The 14,787-nt window shown below is 44.3% G+C and overlaps 1 protein-coding gene across 2 annotated transcripts in view; it reads right to left on the bottom strand.

The window, feature by feature from the left end:
* Positions 1-14,572, bottom strand: part of MITF (microphthalmia-associated transcription factor) — a 215,292-nt gene extending 200,720 nt beyond the window's left edge. The window contains exon 1 of one of the 2 annotated variants that reach the window (XM_012655777.1): positions 14,341-14,572. In XM_012655777.1, the coding sequence (XP_012511231.1) occupies positions 14,341-14,444 (104 nt within the window). In that variant the 5' untranslated portion in view covers positions 14,445-14,572. The remainder of the gene's footprint in view (positions 1-14,340) is intronic. The other variant, XM_012655776.1, reaches the window with a different exon arrangement.
* Between the last annotated feature and the right edge of the window lie 215 nt (positions 14,573-14,787).

The following is a 14,787-nucleotide window of genomic DNA, read 5'->3' as shown; positions in this document are numbered from 1 at the left end:
TTTCCATCTCCAATAGCTGGCTCTTCCCCGAGTTCTGAGTGTCCTAACTCTCAGCTCCAGCCCACACAGCAGATTCATCCCATTCTCTCGCTAACATGCAGAGTTCGGAAGCCCATCAGACCAGCCCATTTCTGACCAATCCTTCTCAGGCTTTCTTCTCTCCTTCTCGGAATACATTAGCACTCATCCTACAGCACCTAGCTCTACGTGTCTTTTTGCTTCAATGTGTTTTTTTTCTTTTATTCACACAGAAAGAGGAGAACTTTCATTTTCCCTCTTTCCTTATAAAACTCAGAATAGGAACCCTGTCTTGAGAATCCCACATGTTTGTATCAATGTATGGTTGGATTCTGGTAGAAGATATATCCATTAATTGGTAATCAAATTCATCCCCATTCCTGTGCACATGACAGCTGACAGTTGGGGGAAGTGGTCTGGAAGATTCCTGGGCTACAACTGAATGCAACTATAAGTTTAAAAACTTCCCACATTTATCCCAAGCATTTGAGAACTGACTAATGGTTGGGGTTTTTTTAAGCTATGGAGAATCAAATTGTTACTCATTTACTTAACAGTGCAAAGCAAGGGAAGAATCCACACCACCAGCACAGAGAAATGTTTCTGTGATTAACTACTTCTTCCAGTCTTAGGCAAACCCCCAAGTTCTAATGGCAATGACACCAGTAGTAGCACAAACCTGCAAAAGCTGGTGGAGACTGGCAATAACTACCATAGTAGTAGCAGTAGCAGTAATCCTGACACCAGCAGCAGTAGCTGGTGTCTACCGCATCCTTATTAGGTACTATCTCATTACCTCATTGAATCTTCACAATGATCCTACGAAGCAGGCACGTTGTCACCCAGCTACTAAACTGTAACTGATGAAGGCATCCACATACATGTGCAATATCACAGGAATTTTTCCCCTAAGAAAGATGGGTACTACTTGGGCTAATCCCCCTTTTGGCTTTCTATTTTTTTTTTTTTTTTTTTTTTTAACAGAGTCTCACTCTGTTGCGTGGGCTAGAGTGCCGTGGCATCAGCCTAGTTCACAGCAACCTCAAATTCCTGGGCTCAAGCCATCCTCCTGCCTCAGCCTCCCGAGTAGCTGGGACTACAGGCATGTGCTACCATGCCCGGCTAATTTTTTCTATATATTTTTAGCTGTCCAAGTAATTTCTTTCTATTTTTAGTAGAGACAGGGTCTCGCTCTTGCTCAGGCTGGTCTCGAACTCCAGAGCTCAAACGATCCACCTGCCTCGGCCTCCCAGAGTGCTGGGATTACAGGCGTGAGCCACCGCGCCTGGCCCTTTCTGCTTTCTGGTGACGAGTCTGGCCGTAAGTTCTAGGAGGGAAAGCTGTGATAATCAAGAAAAGCAAACTATCATATTAGTGTGCAGAAAAAGAAACACTTAAAACTTAGATTTTGGTCTGTAAAGTAGCTATATATTACTCTTATCAAAAAAAAAAAATTCTAGAAGAGTGAAAGACATGAAGCTTTTGAGGCTCAAGAATACAGGCATTATGGCTTAGACTGGATGCAGATAACTACAGAAAGAGGCTGTGAAAAGATAAAGCAGGGAGTCCCCCTAGGCCAGGCTGAAACATGACAGTTAGGAATGAGAGATGTCCAGGTTGAGACAGCCGCAGAGCCGAGCTGCTACACTGCCGCGGTATTATTGTGCAACCCCAATCAGTGCACCTTATAATTTATTCCTCCACCTAGCTATAGTCTATAATTACGATGAAAGGAAACATGTTGATAAAGATAAAAATTGTCTGGCAACAAAAATAATGCCTTGCATGTAAATAGCACGTGCCGTCCTTAAATACCTCAGGCATCCCCCATTCACCACTATTTGACCCGCATCAACTCCCAGAGATCCCGATGCTGATTATCCAACTTGGGGATTACTGAGGCCCCCGCCCCATCTCTTCTGTGGATCCTGTTCTTTTCCCAATGATTGCTTGTAAGTTGTTTTCTCTTTAGCAAGGTACCTAAAACTAAACATTCATTCCAAGTCAAAACACATGTTGATGCCGTGGATACAGAGGTAACCAGAAGAAGGGAACTAACAGCCAGGCCTTGGGCTGAGCACTGTACCCACATACTTCTTTTAATCCACATAATCACCCTGTAACTTAGATCATATTATTATCCATGGCCCCCTATTAGCCCTCTTTTGAAACAGAGGCCACAAGAACAATTTGCCCAAAGACATACAGCAAGTAGGTGGACAAATTGGAATTTAAGTTCAAATCTGTCTTACTCTGAAGTTCAGACTTAGGAGACTGGTTAGAACTCTTAACCGGTTTACAATAAGAACATCAGGACTTTCTCGCTGGAAAAGGTCAGCATGCATCAGAAGAAAAAAGAGTCACGATGCTTGGGTTTAAGTGCATTAAACACAGGAGTAGGTTGGATTTCCTAGTAAATAAGGAATCCTGAAATTTTCTATCGGCTTTATTTGTCTGACACGACATTGGCCTGGCCCTTCCCTCTCACCATCTATACCTCACCCTAGGGGACGTGAACAGCTTGGGGAGATTCAGAAGAAGGAACGACTCCATTATGTCAGGGCACCCTTGCGTGTGACGAAACAGGCGCTGGCTGGTTGCATCCCATTCCGCCCCTCTGTTTTGGAAGCTCCCACACTCTACAAACTGTCTGGAATTCATTAAGACAGGAAAACAGGCTGACAGTCGTATTTCTGCAGAAGTTTTGTGAAAAACAATTTGGTCATGTGGACATGCCCCAAACCACCATCACCCTGTTGCTTAAACAAATCATTCAGTCAAGTGACTGCAGTATGCTTCAAGTTCCACACTTCTGGAGTCTAGATCAAACTACAAACCCCTTTTGAGCTTTGGGTCAGGGCTCCTTGTGGTAGCAAAGCTAAGTTAACTTCCAGTCACTCAGAGATCACATTTATACAACCAAGAATCCTATTGTTGGAAGGCCTAGTTATCCCTATTGTTGGTTTTTTCTGTTATTTAATCATAAACTTTTCTGATTAAAAGAAAAACCTGTGGTTAATTTGGGTTTTCTGTCACCTGACAGCAAACTGCTCAAGCTTCTATATTGTTTGCATCCCAACTCTACTCAATGCTTTCTATTCCAAGTTCATTGGTCAAAATCACACCACTACCACCTTATTGCAATGGTTTTCGAAGTGTGACCCCCAGACCTACGATCTCAGCATCACTTAGCAACCTGTTAGAAATGCGGATTCTCAGACCCTACCCAGACCTACGAATCAGAAGCTGCAGTGGTATGTCTCAGCAGTCTGTTTTAATAAGCCCTCCAGGGGATGCTGACGCACACTCAAGTTTCAGAACCGCTGCCCTAATGCTTTTACCATAAATCTGATGTCTCCGTATTGAATTATTCTTATATTGCTGTTTTGGAATGAAAACTTCCCTGGATCAGAATATATTCAGTAAAAAAGAAAAAGGGGGCAGCAGGGGGGAAATGCTGCTTGTATTGTCTGGCCAGAGATAATCATTCATAATAATTTCTCACTGGTTAAAAAAAAAAAGGAAAGTTCCCTCTAGAAAGTTAGTTATCAGATCTACATTAGTGATGTGGTAGCACCCAAGCTAACCCTGGGATTCTCTTTGGCTAGACAACCTGCACCTCCCTGGAACCAATCCCTGTGATAAGGACATGTGGCCAGGCCTGTATCAAATTTTCCATTTCTGGATCCATGAAATTAAACTACACAGGTTGAGCACATGGGAGGGGTTGTTGTAAGAATTTGGAAATAGATTATTAGCAGGCAAAATAAAAGCATCCACTGGAAGAAATATGTAAGGAAAGAGAAATTGGCTGCCAGTGAAAACTGTTTCGTAAGGTGTCATGTATATGAACTCAAAAGTGAGAAAGAGGGGTATACTAGGAAGATTCCCTAAGGCCAGCAGAGTGACAATGTAGTATTGCTGATCCCCAAAAAGAAAACCCAATTAATTGTCCTTGCCATTCAGCTCCCTGCCATTAAATCATGCATTTCAGTGACTTTGATACTATGACCACGCAAGCACCATCAAACCCTCTCATTCATTTCTAAATCAACAAAGATTTAAAGCTTCCATATGTAATGAGTATCTAATTGCGTTCTAAGATCCCATCATTTAGCATTTACTCATCTAGCATTTACCTATGTAAAAATATTATTGGTGGTTCCAAAAAGTCTACCCACTGGATGTCCAATACACCATAATACAGCAGCCAACCTCTTACGAGTTACCCTCCAACCATACTTCCTCGCAGAAAACAGGCAAACTTTTATTTGGAATGTCACCAGGAATCCTGCTAGCTGCTTATACTTTTAGGGATTGCTTCACATAAGCTACTGTAAACTCTTCCTTTAAAAATAAATAAAGAGAATTTTCAAGAATGCACAGTTGGGGTCATCCTCTTCCCTTGAAAGTAAATGACCTTAACTGGCCAAACCATTTTAATGTTTATTCATAATCATTCTCTGCCAAAAGCATTATAAATTAGTTGCAAAGGGTTCTATTGGCCAAGGTGCCAACATCCTAAATTTAGATGGTGCAACCAGAAGACTCAGTAGTACAACAGAACAAAGCTAACCCTGAAATCATACCTTTCCACCTTTTGCCAGAAAACTTCAAAGGCGAAAAAAATTGAAATAAAAATATACCCAGTCCTTTTGATGAAGGGGATTATTACAATTTGACCACTGACTTATCTGTGTGTCAATTCATGGACTCAATTTTAGAGCACTATCTCCACCAGTTTGGGATAGATCCCAGGCAAGAGGAACAACGTGGCCACATCTTACTGAGGTCCTCTAGTACTGTAGTCCCCAATCCCCAGGCAGTGGACTGGTACTGGTCCGTGGCCTGTTAGGAGCTGGGCCACACAGCAGGAGGTGAGCGCTGCGCGAGCACGTCACCACATAAGCTCCTCCTCCTGTCCGATCAGCAGGGGCATTAGATTCTCACAGGAGCTCAAATCCTACCGTAAACTGCACATGCGAGAGATCTAGGTTGTGCGGTCCTTACGACAATCGCATGCCTGATGATCTGAGGTGGGGCTGAGGCAGTGATGCTCTGAGGAGCAGCTGCAAATACAGATTATCATTAGCAGAGAGGTTTGACTACACGAGAAATGTACTGCACATGAATCATCAATAAATAATCCCCTACCCCCAGCCCCAGTCCATGGAAAAATTGTCTTCCATGAAACCAAAGAAACTTTTTGGTCCCTGGTGCCAAAAAGGTTGGGGACTGCTGCTCTTGTAGACTTCACCAGGATTGCACTAGGTCCTGAGAGAAACAAGAAAATCATCTTTAGGATTTCCATGAGCATTTCCTTTCAACAAATTCCAAATCTCCGGTTGTAAACTTAAAATGTATGTTTTGAAAACCGTGCTTCCTAGAATCAGTTAGTATTTAGGAACATTTTATGGTAAAGGTACCAAAGTAAATATAGTATTCCTGTATGTCATTTCATAATTTCATATATAACCACAGCCCTCAGCCTCAATGAATCTTCTGTCTCAAATTTTCTTCCCATTAAGGCAAGTTAAGCTTCCCAGAAAGAAAACCTATTCTACAAATACAAGCCATGCATTCTCCCAACAGTGGGGACAACCACTTTTCCAATGCTGCTCTTGATCACATGGGAAAACAGATGAACGTGTGTGAATGATTCAGCAAGTTATCCCACTTTGGAGAAGAGGCAGGGGTGGGGAGGGTGAAGACCACAGATGCCTTCCTGAAATTGCTCGATGAGCCACAACTTCTTATAGGAAAGGATTCTACCAGTGCCCTCTATAGACCTATAACTCACTGCAGTGCATTTGGATTTAAAATATCTGCTCTCACACCATCCAGGATTTTTCCTTTTGAAAATAACCACTCCATGTATACTTGAATCAAAGAAACGGCCACTGAAATCCAAATGCTTTGAAGATTATTTTTAAGTAGTTGAATTAAAAACACGCCATTGCCCATGGATGTCAAAGTTACTGAACACTTGAGGTGGTGTGTGGGAGGAGAGCTTCTTCTTCTTCATTTCTGTGTCAACACTGACATTTTCACATCAGAGCGGACAGGAAGTGTGATCTCAGGACTGAAACACAGGACTAGGAGTCAGGAGTTCTATGCTGGTTCTTTGTTCCTGGTGGGTGTGTATATTTTGTTAAATCAATCTTAGGCTTTCCTTTTTAATGCTTGGTTAGGTGAACCTCTCCTTTACACCAAAAAAGTAAATCCAGCCAAAAAAAAAAAAAAAAACAACATTCCTAGGCTAAGGATGGTCAGACATGGATGCTTTCAGGCAACACCAGTGAGCAGAGCAAGGGACAATATCATGTAGGATGATTCTAGAACAAAGAAGGGATAATAAAAATAACAAGACCCACAAGGCCCATCTCCTCTCTTAGTCCAGGGTTAGGTTTATAAAGACAAACATGAATCTCTGACTCACTCACTCAACATTAGGAAAATGCTTAAGACCAAGTAATAAACACTCCTAAGGAAGATTAATGTCTGTATTTCTTTTTCCACTATTCATATATTAACTTAAACCAGTCCTATGGGTATTCCTGAACACCTACTAAGCATCGAGCCTGATGTCAGCAGCTTTACATACATTACCTTTTACCTTTGCAGCAGACTTGCAAGGTAGTTATTACTCCATTTTACAAAAGACGGAATTGAAGTTCAGAGATGTTGAGTAACTTGTCCAAAGACACAGAGCTAGTGAGTGGTAGTACCAAGATTTGTACCTATGTCAGACATTCAGGTCTTACCTCAAAATAACTTCCTCCAAGAGGTCATTCCTGATCATCCAACCTAGTAAAGCCCCCTTCTTTCACAATCACACTCTACCATTAACACCCTGCTTAGTTTTCATAGCAGTTAGCCAAAATTATCTTGTTCCTCTATTTGGTTCATTATTAACTGTGCCCCACCTCCCAGATGCAAGCACCATCTAGCAGGAACCTTGCCTGTCTGGTTCTCCATGTGCTCCCCTCCGGCCAGCACAGAGCCTCCCACACAGTGCCCAGCACTTGAGAAGCCCCCAGAAAGGCTGACCCTTGAAGATAAGAGCCTCATCGTTGTGATTCTCAGGACAGATGTCTTACACAGACACTTCGAATGTGTGCTTCTTTATTCTTCACAGCATGCATGAAAGGCCACAGGAGGGAAAGATGAAACAAAGAAATAAGGAAGCCATGTCTGAAAAACAGGCTAGAGAAATGGGTTTACCATTGAGAAGCCAAACTTGGGCCTCCCCTCAAAATCCTTGGCAACAGAAACAGGGAATAGAGAAATTCCCACAGAGATCACAGACTTCCTTGCAGGTCTTCTTGACCTGGTTTGTCTCAATAAAGATGCAGACTTACGTCTTGGTGTGATTCCTTTCCTCAGAGTACACAATGTTCACTAGACTCACAAAAACCTTCTTATAAACTGCAAACTTGTCTTTACAATATCAAAAGCTTGTGGTGACAGCATTTAATATCTTTGACCTGCCTCCTTGATTATTTTCTTCCAATAATGCATACTTGGAGTATAGTCAAACACATTTTTATAATTTATTCTGATTAGACAAACTCTCAGCAAAGTACAATTTATATTTCACACACACATACACACACACAACAAATAAAACTCTTGCCTATTGTCCTTGAAAGATGACAAAAAAAAATTAACCAGAGATTTTTTTTTTCCATTATTTATCCTAATACTGCCAGTTCTGAAACAAAGCAGTTGGAGGGAGAAATTTAGTAACTTTGATTTGTCCCAAGATACATTTTTTTACACTGAGGTCCTATTCCTGACAGTAAGCACATGTGATCTGTTCTAAAAAAAGGATATTTTCCACTTCTTGCACAACTGGAGCAGACATAAACATCAGCCTGTGCAAACTGCACTGCAGAACTCAAAAGGAATTAAACATACATCCACTTAAATAAAATCTATAATTAGTAGTAACTGGGAAAAGGAAATCTCCAATAACACACAAAACCAATATGTAGAATTCCACTTTAATCAAGTGTTCCATCTAATCACACCACAAAACAAACCTGCGTAATAAGATTTGAACATCTGCCAGGTGAAGGCACCTCAATCTTGTCTATTTTGCTTCAGAGACACGATTCTATTCGTGTTTTAGCTATCATTATGAGGAGCAAAAAAAAATTGCATCGTGGTAAAATTCTACCAGAAAAAAGGAACTAATTGCATTTACTAACAGTGCTAGGCACTGTGCTTAACCTGTTTACACATTTTTGCCTCAGTTTTAAACTTCTACCAACACTAAGGGGATATGTTCTATTGATCTCATTTTATAGGTAAAGAAATTGAGACTCCAAGAAGTCAAGAATCTTGAACACAGACATAGTAGTTAAGTGGTAAAGCCCTGACCATAGTGCTTAAACCAGGCTCCCTCTAAACCTGTCCACATGCCTCCAGTCTCTCTCTGCCACGAGATGCCACCAAATGTCTGGAGACCATGAGGAAGAGCCGGGAGTCTGGTTAGAAGCTTAAAAGGCAAATGAAAACCCTAAACATCTGCTTTAGGATTATGCCCTCCAAGGCATCTAGCATTTTACTCAATGTTGTAAAGAAACGTGTTTGAGTATTGTTCACCTTGAAGACCACTCCCCACCCCTACTTGTCCACAAAACTGCCCCACCAACTCGCCTTCCTCTATTAAATTCCAACTGCTGCTGCCTCCCACCCCAACAGGGACCACACTCTGTCTTATATGATTAACGTGTTCTCTTTCCCTCACCCCACCAGGAGTTTTGGAGAAAGCCCAGCATGATGCGTCTTTGGATTCTGCACAATCGTGCACAGTACAGACTGGAGGACAAGAGCATGAGGCTGTAGCTAGACCACCTTGGTTTAAATCCAGGTCCCATCTACTTGGCATGCCTCAGTTTCCTTCTCTGTAAAATGAGAATAATAAAAATACAGACACCCAAGGTTGAAGTGAGAATTAACTGAGTTGATGTAAGTAAAATATTCAGAGTAGTGCTTGGCACATAGTAAGCACAAGATAAGTGTTAAGTGTTTTTTAAATGATAATTAATATCATTATTGTTTTTATTATTATGGTCACCACATGAGGGCTTTGCAAAGATTAAGTATGTTTTATATATGTAAAAACACTTAGAATGGGCTGGCACACAGTACATACCCAATAAATGCTAGCCATCATTATTGGTATTAATTGCACATACTAGGACTCAATAAATACGTGTTGAATATGAATTTTTATGTATGCGCTAATGTCGCAACTGCTCGGGGTTTTTTTAGCCAGCATAAAAGAATTGTTATGGATTGCATCAAAAATATAAAATGCAAAAATTTAGCTGGACACCTCATTAGAAGGAAAGAAAAAAGGAATTTACTGATATCAAAGGAATTTTATTGCATAACAACATTTGCCTTAGAGAAGATAACCACAATAGACCAAATGCAAACACCTTCCAGGATGCCAAAGCTCAATGCTAAGTAATACAGAAAATAACAAGAACAACATCTGCTAACATTTACAGAGCACATACTATGTACCAGGCCCCTGCTAACACTTTCCCACAGTCGATGTCATAGTTAATATTCTTAAGACCCCTAGGAGGCAGGGCCCCATTTGCCAGATGAGGAAACCGAAATTAGAGGTCACCCAGGCTGCCCAAGGTCACCCAGCTACTTAGGGACAGACAGCGATGCCAGAACAAGGCTCTTCATCTCCATGCAAGTGGTTCTCTGCAGGTTGGACAGACCAGAAAAATCAAGAAAACTTTCAGAAACCAAAAAAAAATTCGGACAGTTTTGCTTTACCAAGAATAGATTATCATTTCATAAAAGAAAGGGCAATTTTTAATATGATGACAAGAGGGAAAATCTCAGCATAAATCCAAGAAACGGAAGTGGCCTTATACCCGAATTTGCGTGCGTGAGTATGCGTGTGACACAACAGTCTTTGTCTTTCTCATGTCACCCCAAACCTGGGAAAACTTCACACACTACTCTGGGAACCAGCGTTTGGGGATCACTGCTCCACCTTGTCCTGCCGTGATAAACCAATACTCACTTTCATTCCCATTCCCAGTTTGCAGGAAGTTTAATAATAGCTGTCTAAATGGTACTAAAAAGTTAAGAAGAAATGGGAATTAAATTAAGCCAATTCTGAAGCCTGTCTAGGAAAAGGGCCTTAGCAACTACAAAGCCACAGAATTGAGCACTGAGTACACCAAACCAAAGCACCATGAGCCTTAAAGATGCTACCATGTTTTAAAACGTTGTTTCCAGGTCTGAAAGGCCTAGAGAGAAATCCCTCACTCCGACGGGCTCACGCAACAGTTCCACATTTGTCTTCTTGCGTTGCTTTTGCTTTTTTGGGTTTTGGTTTCCTTCCGGTTTTTCGGCCTTTTTCTTGGGCCCCCCGGGTTCAGAACTCATTCCCCGGAGAACACACAAAGGTTTTAAAAATTTTGTTGGAAGGACCGAAGTGCAAATAATTCTTCATTAGAACCTTTTCCCGTTAGCATGTGTCTTCCTAGGACACAGCCTGACCCATGACTATGACCAAAGTGGGGTTTGCATAATCTCAATCCAGCAACTTCAGGTTCCTGAAGGCAAAAAGGACTGGGTTGAGAATAATACTTGTCTCTCCTCATCAAACACTTGAATATTTGACTTAGCACCAATGAAGGATATATAAATTCCTCTTTGGAGAGAGCCTGGTGGATACCTATTTTTAAAGGATTGCAAACACAAAAATCAATCACCTTACCCTGAGTGAGATACAGTACTAAGGGACAAAGCAACACATATTCAAACAAATATTTATTGTGCCAGCATTGTTCTAGGTCAGTGGTTCTGAAATGGGGGTGATTTTGCCTACCATGGGACCTCTGACAATGTCTGGAGACATTTTCGATTGTCACAGGTGGAGCAGGCAGTACTGGCCTCTAGCAGGAAGAGGCCAGGATGCTGCTAAACATCCTGCAATGCACAGGACAGCTCCACAGCAAAGAACTATCTAGATGGCCCAAAATGTCAATAACAGTGAGGATGAGAAACTCTGTTCTAGGCTCTGGGGATACAACAGTGAACAAGGAACAGATGGAAATCCCTGCTCCCTTGGAGCTTGTAGTCTAGTGTGGAGAAACCCTTAATAAACATATTGGAAAATTATATGTTAGGTTATAAGTACTATGGAAAAAATACAGCTGGGCAAGGAAGACTGAGATTTTAGAGGGACAGCAACTGTAAACAGGTGGTCAAGGAAGGCCACACTATCAGGGTGATGGGAATGATCTTTAAACAAGACTCAATGTTGGTGGGGGAGTAGTGCTGTGGCTGTCTGGGCACAGAATGTTCCAGGCCAAGGGAACAGCAAGTGCAATATACAAAAGCCCAGAGGTAGAAGGGCCTGGAGTCTTCCTGGAACAATGAGGAGACCAGCCTGGCTGGAGAAGAGGGAGCCAGGAGGGGGGCAGCAAGAGATAAGGTCAGAGTTGACAGGCAGCCTGACCACATCAGCGGCCTTGTGCCATCTTCAGGAGCTTGAGTTTTATTGAGAGAAACCAGAAGCCACTGGAGGGTCCTAAGCAGAGAATGATATGCTCTGACTTGAGGTTTAACACAGGGTTTTTTAACCTCAGTGCTATTAACAATTGGGTGGGCAGATAATTCTTTGTTGTAGGGGCTGTCCTGTGCTCTGTAGAATGTTTAGTAGCATTTCTGGCCCCTACCTACTAGAAGTCAGTAACGATCCCCTTCCATTGTGACAATCATAAATGTCTCCAGATACTGCCAAATGACCCCGGGGCTGGAGACAAAATCATCCCCTGGTTGAGAACCAGTTTTAAGAGGAACACTGTGGCTACTTTATTGAAAATTCACTAAAAGCAGACATGGGTAGAAAGCAGGAGACCAGTTAAGAGACTACTGCAATGACCCAGGCAAGGGGTGATGGTGACTTGGCCCTAAGGGGTAGCAGAGGAGTTGATGAGAAGTGAGCAGGTTCTGGACATATTTTCAACTTTAACTGACAATCTGGAAGAATCCAAGTGATAGACAAAATGGCCACAGCATTCTTAATCTTTTAATTTCAACTTTTTCCAACCGAGGCTTACAAGAGGTGAAGTGCCCCACCCAACAAAGACTTAAGACAAAAAGCAGTGAGAAGACCCTGAACGATGATGTGTAGCCCTTTAAAAGTCACACAACAGATGTCGATGACAATACCATTAGACAACTGTGGAAAACAGTATCGGGAAATGTTGCCAACTCCATATATTTATTCACAGATTTTATTTAACTGGTTTATTTCAAAGTGCATGTGTCTGCTTCACATACAAGTTTTACAACAACTTTTTTAATTTAGCCTTCCTCTCCATGTTGGTTCAGGCCCACACCTGTTTCTAGCATCAGCATGTGAAGCCATTTCTTCCCACGTACCCACATTTTTCCTGACACGTGCTTGCTAGCTAGCTACCGAGGACGTTCACCCTTGCAAGAAATTTTTGCTGACTTTGATAAAGAACAGGCCCCCATCCTTCGACATGAGTTTCGTGGCACCCATTTGGGTTTTTCCAGATGGTATTTTCCTCACTCTCTCAAACTCATTTAATGTTATGTATCAGCTACCATCAAAAATGTTCCAAACAGTCCAGTTAATTCATTTCTTTCAGGATTCCACACACACTCGCTCCCTCATTCTGGCCACGTAAGCATTTGCTTATAGAAGCAAAAGCAGAGACTGCTCAGTAAAACACTGGTCCCTTCAGCCGAATGCAGATAATGCCCCAATGAGCATAACCAACAATACCCTTTACACACTATTACTCAAAACCCCCAGCCCCCAACACACACAATCTATGCTCACACACAAAACAGCCATTATGAAGAAAAACCACCAACTAAAGGCTGGTTTTATGCGTCTAACTGCTTAGGAGGTTTCCTTCCAATCTGTGTTAAGCATCTACAAAGAGGCTGCTTCAGCAACTGCAGTCAGTAGGTCTGCTGTGCCCAGATTTTCTTCCCCAACTTGAATTCATATGCCTGCCACAGCCCTGAAGGAAAGAAACCTGGCTCCACTGTCCGCTAGAGCAAGAACCAGCCGGTGCTCTCAAGAAGCAAAGACTACACCACCTCACTTCCTGATTCAGTTGCCCTTTTTCATTCACCCTGATTTCTGGACCCTCTTTCCCTCCACCAGCCAGGCCCATTCACCCAGACGCTGCCCACAGTGAAGGACAGGGCAGGGAGGGGTAGATGCGGGCAGAGCGGGGCTCTATGCTTCCTTATTGCATCTCACAACCGAGATGCGGGAAATAAACCCTTCCCTGCTATCACTGCCTCAACTGACCATCACTCTCTTAGTAAACACTGGAAATGAGAAGTGCGAGGTATCCCGAGTGGACACAGGAAGATAATGAGAAAGGAAGACACCCATTCCAACAGACAAGTAGGAATGCAGGCAGCAAAAGAGGGTATCGCAAAGAAAGGGGGCACTCGAAGTTGTAGGGCGCCAGACCAGCAGATATCCTCACTCCTCTTCTACAAAGTTTTTCAAGTCCCCAACGAATTAAACACGTGTCGCTGCCAAGCAGGGGACACTCCCAATAACCCCCAGGCCCAAGGTTCCCCCCACCACCCCCGCTCAGAGAAGGCCTGGATGCGAATGGGACGGTATTTCCAGGGAGCTTAACCTGGACTGGGAGACACGCCCACCCGCTGCCCCGCTGCCCCGGCCCCTCCCGCGCCCGGGAGCAGCTGTCTGGAAGGTGAGAGGCGGGGCCCAGGGAAATCGCACCTGGAAGCGGCTGAGGGGCTGGTTTTCCCAAAGGGGCCGGACTCCTAAGAGGCGAGTACAAGCGAGCTAATTGCTTCCCTCCCACGTCGCATCTCAATCCACCCAGATCTTTCCCTCTCCGAGCCTTTCTGGGACATTCAGAAAAGGGGTTCACTAGAAACTCTATTTCCCTCATCCCACCCGGACTGCGTCCCAGCGCGGCGCTCCTCCTCCCCCACCTCGCGCCAGGTCGCTCCCCAGCCCCCACCAGTCTCAGCAGCTGGCATCCCCGGCCGAGGGTCCCCGCGCCTGGATGCGCCATCCCCGGCGGCCCGTGGCGCCCCGAAGTGCGCTCAGTCGGAGCCTCCCAGAAGCGCACTGGCAGGGCTGGCGCGGCCCCCAGCTGCGGGGGGCAGCTCGCCCTCTGCCCCGGAGCAAGGGCACTGGGTCCTTGTCCCAGAGCTCGGGCGACCGGCTCTCCTCGCCCCAGAGTGGGAGACGCAATGCCCCCCTGCCGTCCGCCGCGCCTCCTTCCAGCTGTCACCACTCACCTGCTCTTCAGGGGTTGACTTTTGAGTTCGTAATAGGTTTTGGGCTCTTCATGAAACTCCTCCCCGACTTCGAAATCCGGCACTATCCCGGATTCCGACTGCATGGCTCTCGCTTCCCGTCCTTCCACTCCCCGAAAGTAAGAACACAGCCCGGGGGCGGAGGGAAGGTGGCGGGGCCTGGGTCCCCCGAGCCGTGCGCCCCCGCGCAGTGCCCCGCTCAGCCCGCTCGCCCGCGCGCAGCGGCCAGCCCCAGAGCGGTGAGTTTACACTCGCAGCCGGGCGGGAGGGGCCGGCGGCCGGGCGCTGCCTGGGAGATGTAGTTCGGCCCGGGAGGGGCACTCCCGGCGCGCCGCGGGAGCCGCTCCCGCGAAAACTACAACTCCCAGAAGGCCAGGCGCGGGGAGGCAGCGTGCTGGACACCGCTAGAGCAACTCCTGTTTGGATTCA

This window comes from Propithecus coquereli, unplaced genomic scaffold (genome assembly GCF_000956105.1).
Source record: "Propithecus coquereli isolate 6110/MARCELLA unplaced genomic scaffold, Pcoq_1.0 Scaffold486, whole genome shotgun sequence".
In the NCBI taxonomy this organism is placed as follows: domain Eukaryota; kingdom Metazoa; phylum Chordata; class Mammalia; order Primates; family Indriidae; genus Propithecus; species Propithecus coquereli.
Note: the sequence above shows the minus strand (reverse complement) of the source record. Positions and strands in the feature narration are given on the sequence as shown.